Source organism: Macrobrachium nipponense, chromosome 10, assembly GCF_015104395.2.
Source record: "Macrobrachium nipponense isolate FS-2020 chromosome 10, ASM1510439v2, whole genome shotgun sequence".
In the NCBI taxonomy this organism is placed as follows: Eukaryota; Metazoa; Arthropoda; class Malacostraca; order Decapoda; family Palaemonidae; genus Macrobrachium; species Macrobrachium nipponense.
The window spans coordinates 40,122,799-40,130,298 of NC_087204.1; the positions used below are offsets into that span (position 1 = coordinate 40,122,799).

General features: G+C 36.9%; 1 protein-coding gene across 2 annotated transcripts in view; it reads right to left on the minus strand.

Moving 5' to 3' along the window:
• LOC135223571 (DBH-like monooxygenase protein 1) overlaps positions 1–7,500 on the minus strand; it is a 32,451-nt gene that overhangs the window by 15,400 nt on the left and 9,551 nt on the right. The window contains exons 5-13 of one of the 2 annotated variants that reach the window (XM_064262091.1): positions 7,246–7,328; positions 5,496–5,691; positions 4,890–4,994; positions 4,358–4,518; positions 4,086–4,203; positions 3,572–3,696; positions 3,005–3,153; positions 2,828–2,854; positions 2,250–2,377 (exon numbers count right to left, since the gene is read on the minus strand). In XM_064262091.1, the coding sequence (XP_064118161.1) occupies positions 2,250–2,377; positions 2,828–2,854; positions 3,005–3,153; positions 3,572–3,696; positions 4,086–4,203; positions 4,358–4,518; positions 4,890–4,994; positions 5,496–5,691; positions 7,246–7,328 (1,092 nt within the window). Of the gene's footprint in view, positions 1–2,249; positions 2,378–2,827; positions 2,855–3,004; positions 3,154–3,571; positions 3,697–4,085; positions 4,204–4,357; positions 4,519–4,889; positions 4,995–5,495; positions 5,692–7,245; positions 7,333–7,500 lie in introns of both variants that reach the window. The other variant, XM_064262090.1, reaches the window with a different exon arrangement.

Here is a 7,500-nt window from a genome sequence, read left to right on the forward strand (position 1 = left end):
TGGAAGATGATGTTATCATCGGCCAAGAGTTGGTCCCAGTAATTGTTTTGGGATAGTACTCGCTTCGGCAGTACATTTTGATGACATTTCTGAGATGTTTCTCATGTCTCCTTTACAAGCAGGGCACGCATCAAAGTTGAAGCGGAGATTGTGAACACTCCTCTCTTCCAGCAACCAGAAGCTCTCACTTCAGCATGATGCCAGCTCATCCTACGAACGCTCGATGGCGCACGCTAGCACTATCTACCATCTGGCGCCAGCTTGTGCATAAGCGCCAAAGCTCCCATTAGTACCTAAGTGTCCACAAGCTCCCTTAACAGAAGCGTCAGTGGCCCGAGCGCCAAAGCACCCATAAGCGCCAGAGCGTCCATGAGACATAAGCTAGAAGGCAGTTATAAATATAAGAAGCACCTTATTTTGGAAATGTACAAGAGCCCGCCACAGGGATTCATCCCTGTAGAGGGCTGTACATAAACCAAGCAAAGTGAACAGTCAGCATATATCCTATTTCCTCTCCTACTACTACCATCCGTATGATGTTATCCCATTGCTTCCATGCCTGGCTCCCTTGCTTCCTACCCATACCATTGCAAGTCTTGTGTCTGGGTTAAGAGATATAATCCTTCCAAGTAAATGTTGTGTAGTGGAGGAGGTGACTACCTGGCCTGCCAGTTCTCCTAGACCTAAGTCACTGACATATCTCCCCACACCTGGGAGAAGTCATACTGAACCTCCAAGGGAGACTCGTGGGAATTACCCTGGGTAATTGCCTCCTCTGTCAAACCTGTTGCATATTCCCAGATATCAACAGAAAACCGCTAGAAAGGCATCTTCATGGAAGTGTATTGGAGGAGGTGGCTATTAGCCCTTCAGACATCCTAGAACTTAAAGGCCCGGTCATACTCCCGTTCACCTAGGAGGAGACTTACTGGCGATCCAAGGGAGTACGAGAAAATTTGCACACTCCCCCCCTTCTGGGTAGTTGCCCCTCAATCGAGCTTCTAATCCAGGTCTCGACAGACAGCCACTGAAAAGCAGTCTTCATGGAGGTGTAGTGGAAGGTGGTGGCTTGCCGGCCCATCCTAAACCTATAGTCCCTGTCATACTCCCCTTAGGAGGACACATTCTGCCTGGCCAAGGGAGTCCAAGGGGTCTCTGGGCAGTTGGCCTCTCAGTCGCACCTGGAGTAAATCCCAGGTGACAACTGACAGCCAATGGAAAGGTGTCTTCCTGGATGTGCACAGTGTTTCCTGTAGTTCAGAGGCTCCCAGCCTGAACAGGGTATAATAGTGAGAAATCAAACCATTAAAAAGGTCTGCTATGGACGTGTCTCCCACACCCCTCAGATGCCGCATAAGAAGGTCAGGGAATCTGTGCCTTCTTGCAGTTTCTTTGGGACAACTTCGAGTGGCTTTCTCCAGAACGTTCAGAGGATTGGTGACCGAGCGCCTGCTGGTGCCAAAGTGCTCTGGCTCCCGGCACCCTCTTGCTCCTTAATTTTCAGTGGTTGCTGAGCAGCTGGTGGCCTCTCGGTTGTCCACATCATGGAGACATACAAAAGGCCCATCTTCTGGGTCAGAGTTTCTTAGTTCGGGAACCTTTGCTTAGGCATCTCTGCAACGTTATAGGTCTTCATGATAGCACACTCTCCTCTTCAATGCCCTTCTTTCTGGACTTGACACCAGTCTTCTATTTTCCTCATTGGATTTTGGTTGATGAATCCACGATGGAACCACAAGCTTACGGGTCGTGCTCTCCGGAAGATGGAACCTTCTTACGCATGTTGGGAGCTGTAAGTATCTCTCTTGGGGGTTTCAGTGATTATTGACCTTAGTTTACACATGGACAGCAGTAGTTTTCTCTGGACGAGACCTCTGCCCTAGTGTAAATTCTTCATGGAGAAAAAAGGCATGTTTTCTCTCTCATTTTTTCTCCAAGCAGAGAACCTCCAGTGTGAACGATTCGGGTTCAATGTCAATTCAAGTCATATTAGCTCTTGGAGATGAAGTGAGACCAGGTTTTTCCCTGTGAGTAGATCTTGCTTCCCCTGGTCAGGCGGAACCGGAGTTCATGGTCCTATTTGCATCTATCCAGACTCGAAACTTCAAAGAGCTTGTTAATAGTTTTTTACTAGATGTATTGCATAAACTTTCAAATTGCTAAATCGAATTATTTGATAAGTACATGGGGCGCAAATATGATGGATAGATGAGAATACATAGAAATAACCGTGATAAAAAAATAGCTACCTTTGGGACTCTTTGCTACAATTCTTTTTAATGCCAACGATATATCAAGCTCCTGAAAATCTCCAGATGGGTTCTCCAAAAACTTCTTGTCCATTTCTTTGATACGGTTTGTATCCATACCTGTATACCTGTAAGGAAATAGTATAAAAAAAGGTTTTTATGATTACTACAATGTACATACACTCGTGCACAGAATACGATATGATACATATATACATATATATATATATATATATATATATATTATATATATATTATATATATATATATGTGTGTGTGTGTGTGTGTGTGTGTGTGTGAGAAAGTATATATATATATATATATATATATATATATATATATATATATATATATATATATATATATATATATATATATATATATATATATATATATATATATATATATATAGTATATATAAATAATGTATGTGTATGTATGTATGTGTTGGCTTGTAAGTGTAGTACATAACAATATTACATCTTCACATCTTCGTTTTATCTCAAGATATTCTCATTAACAACTAGAGTTAATATTGTTTGGCGACACAAAAACAAATGATAGAAACTGATACGTACCCATCTGTTAGTGGAAACGTTTTCCCGCTTAAAGAACAAAATATAGTATGTTATTTTAAAACAAATTCTTCACTGATTTATTCATTTATTTCATGGAGTTATGAAACATTTATCTGTATATTACCATGAGATATGCTTCTATTTCTATATCCTGATCTAAGCAAAACTCTTACTTACGAGCTCTTATCCTCGAAGTAGACCTTCTGAACGCCCAAAGGTTTATATATTTGAGAAACCGTGGGAACCGAGAGGCACCTGGAAATTTGCATGCGAGGATAATAAGTGAAGTAAGCCAAACACATCTCGTCGTCAGTGTCCTCGCCTCCCTTTTTCAAAAGAGAGAGATACTGTCAGCAATGATCCAAGTTGCAGCAATATTATCTCGGGTAAAGATTATGAAAAGTTCTCGCACAAAGACTAAGAAAATCTGCGACTTCGGGTTGCTTGTCATTACACTCAAAATTACGGATGCTGGGAAGGTTTTTTTTTTTTTTTTGTTACAGCGATCTGTCAAAGCTCTTTCTCGGTATGCTAAAGTTGGTGATTTTAGTCTTGATAGTCTACTCTCGAACACTCACACATTGGCATTTTAAGCCACTAACATATAAAGAACATATTTCATACTATTTCCTCCTACATATACAGGGCCCTTAAGATCCCAACGTCATACTACTCTCGGCTTTGACATAGCTACTTGAAATTTCTAAAAGTGCCTGAGAGATATATAAAAAATGTCATACTAACAAAAGTAGGGATGGCTTTCCTTGTGGAGTCGTAGTCACATTCGACAATGAGTGTGTCCCCTGGCATGACGACCATCTCCTCCTTCAGGACCCTTTGTTGCTGGTAGTTGAAGTCGTAGTTCATATCTGCGAGGATCATTGAGATAATGATTAACAGAATTCATAGAAGCAGTTTTGATTTGAAAGTACTAATATAAATAATGAATTTTTGTGTGATAACATTTTGGAAGACGAATCCCTGAAAGTATACAGTGAGATGAATTTAGGCTTGAAATTAGCAAGAAAATAGTTAGCTTAAAGTATATATTCTGAAAGATACATTTTTATTTTTTTAATAATTATTTTAAAAAAAGAGTGCTCTTAAAGCTGAAATTTTTAATAAACGCAAATTTTTATATGGAATTATTTTGAGAGAAAATTTGGCTGCAGATGATTAAAAGAGATAAATGTTGATTTGCAAGCATTCAGAGATAAATTTCCATCTGAAAGTCCTTCAGCATGATATCATGACTCACCCTTAAATACTGTCGGAAGTTCCACTCCGTTTCGTATGTGTCTGACAGCGATGGCTCGTCCTAAGAGATGTGCGTGCAATAGCCCTTGGAATATCCTTATTCCATCCTTTGGGAAACTCTAAAAAACGTGAGTGATTTGGTTACGTAAGTGTCAAGATTTGAGTCGTAAAAATCAAGGACGCTTTTATAGGTCAAGATTTTTCAGTATTCAATCCAACATTTTATAAAGTAATTTTATTTGTAATCATTTAGTTAACCCGGAAGTCTCCCACCTGGGTACAATCCCCAGAGCAAATACCGGTTGTCCTCCAGTGTTGTCTTGGAGGGATAATCATAGTTGGTTCAACATCACTCCCCAGCATAATGACCCCTCCGTCTAATTCCCTTGTTTGGTCCGTATAGTAGAGCCGCAGGCCTGAGCTGTCTACCACTCCTGTTTTTAAAAAATCGTGAAACAACATTTTGCCTTTATCTGGTGTTATTGGGATTTTGAGCAAACCGCCTAGAATAATAGTCAGTGTGCTAAAACTTATGATATAAACACAATCCTAGGAAACCTCATATAACGAAGAGTTCTTATTCAAATTGTGAATGAATCACGGTCTTTAATACAAATTGAGTTTCTGACCTTGAAGTATGAAAATTGCAGAATTCGTTCATTGTTACAGAAAGAAGGCATTGAACCAATCAATATTTGAAAAATAAATTACCCAGTTTCTCATTCTGCAAACTCAAAGGTACGACTTGTAAGTAAAATATTTGAGTCACTAGGATTCTTATCAAAGTTTGACAAGAAATGCTCACCTGTTTTGAGTTTCGGATTATCATAGTGAATTTGCATCATGTAGTAGTCCGCACCTCCATATGCCTCTCCCAGGGGCAGGCCTACGTGTTCAGGGAAAAGCTCACCTGCAATGAATCAAATTCAAATCACACCTGCAACAGATGGCTCATTTTAGTAATTATCGTTTTAAGTGTTTTTAATCATTAACCTTCACATGTATGAGTTTTTGTAACTTTTTATGTAATGACATATAGAAACTTTGAAAGCCACCAGTCACTGTTACAAAAACTTATCATTATTTCTTTTTGCTAATAGCAGCATCCTAAAGTAAGAAATAATGCATATTTTGAATAACGATTGTTATGAACCGGTATGCGAAAGCATATTTAAACGTGCTAATTCGATGAAAGACTCTTAACTTTTGAATTAACCATAAGTACTTGTATGTATGTCTGGATTGATAATAACATCTTTTGTTGCGCGCTCTCAGGCATTAATACAATATTTTGTCAATTAGACAAACCGCTACCCACGACGAGAAGAAAACTCCCATTGCCTGAAACCAACTGAGCGCAAATAAACACGTTCGTTCGAATACATGTTATCATATTATCCCCAGTTCTCACCTTCGGAACCAATTGCCCAAGCAATGATAGTGTGACTGCAGTAATACCAAGACGTGGGCATATTGGCAGTCAAGCATTGTCGTCCTCCGGCGATGAGCCACTGCTCGTAATGCACAGAGCTTTCGTTCACGTGGCACTCGTACAGGAGGATGTGATGTACTTGCTCGTGGTTGCCATTTTGAATTACTGGGGTGTACTGCAATTATGTCATGGAACCCTTAATTTAGCTTCGTAACTTAAAATATCTATCTATATTTATTTACACATATATACCTAATATATATCGTATATATAGTATACACATTTATATAATACTATACGTATATGTATATATATACATATACACACACATATATATATATATATATATATATATATATATATAGATAATATATATATGTGTGTGTGTATATATATATATAATATATATATATATATATATATATATATATATATTGTACACATACAAATATACATATACTATATGTATGTCACCACCACAGGTGAAAAAATGAGAGAATTGGTGTAGGTCCTGACCGGTTTTCACTTTATATCCAAGCCATCAACGAAGGGCTGATATATATTGTAGTAATCACATATATATATATATATATATATATATATATATATATATATATATATAATATACATATATCATATATACATATATATATATATATATATATATATATATATATATATATATATATATATATATATATATATATATATACTACAGAGACAGTACGGACTAACATATACAATCGTTTGAGACTACAAATCCTCATCTGACAGTTGTCAAAGAGGAGTCAACTCAATAAAGCTAGTGGTAGAAATCACAATATATACTCAAGAAACGGTTCCGACAAACATACGGACTGTCTGAGACTACAAATGGGTGGATTTGTAGTCTCCAGCGGTCAATATGTTTTTCGGTAATGTCCCATGAGCATAGATTGTAATTATTACCATTAGCACTAATGTTTTACCCCTCTTTTGACAACTACCAGATGTGGATTTGCAGTCTCAAAAAAGGTTGTTAACGTCAGTCTGTACTGCCGCTTTATATAGTATATATATTGTATATGTAACTTGCCCAGTAATTACATAGCTAAGAGCTTCCCACCTATGGCAGCTTACAATGGAAAATTCGCGGTAGAGCTAGTTCCGGTTGACAGAGCGAACGACCTGGTAGAGAACTTCAATTATAAAATGTTCATTTCTGCCACTATGTGTCAGTTCTTTGTCGAATGGCTTGGAAATTAAGCTGGAACTGGTCAGGACCTACATACAGTCTCCAATGTTTTCACCTGTGGTGATGTGTGATGAACAAGTCACATGTTAATCATACATATAAGTAGGTATATATATATATATATATATATATATATATATATATATATATATATATATATATATATATATATATATATATATATATATATATATATATATATATATATACATAAAAATAGCAATATATATATATATATATATATATATATAGTATGTATATGTATATGTATACAAAGGGAGAGAGAGGTGGGTATGTGTTCTTGTGTTAAAGTTACTAAATTATAATGATTAAACAAGAGTGTTTCTGACAAAACCACGTAAACATATGAAAGTATACTCTGGAATACATATGAATGTAAGTACTTGTCAGTTTTAAGAGTGGAAGACACTACTATTTCGTAAAAAGAGTTTAGTACTTGTTAAGGAAATCTGTTTAATCAGTTTGGCATCTTACCCCAATCAGGTGATTCTTAGTCACTAGACCTGGAATCCGATATATTTGGCACCAGTATATTGTGTCTAAATGATCTGGTAACTCTACCTGTTAGGGAGAGAATTAATAATTAGAATCAGTTGAATCTTAGTTACAAGCGTATATAACATTGCGTACAAATTTTCTATTGAAAGTTCATTGAATATCTATTAATAACTAAAGAGTTAAGACATTACTAAGACTCTTCTTAGAAAGTTTATAATTACGGAAAACATT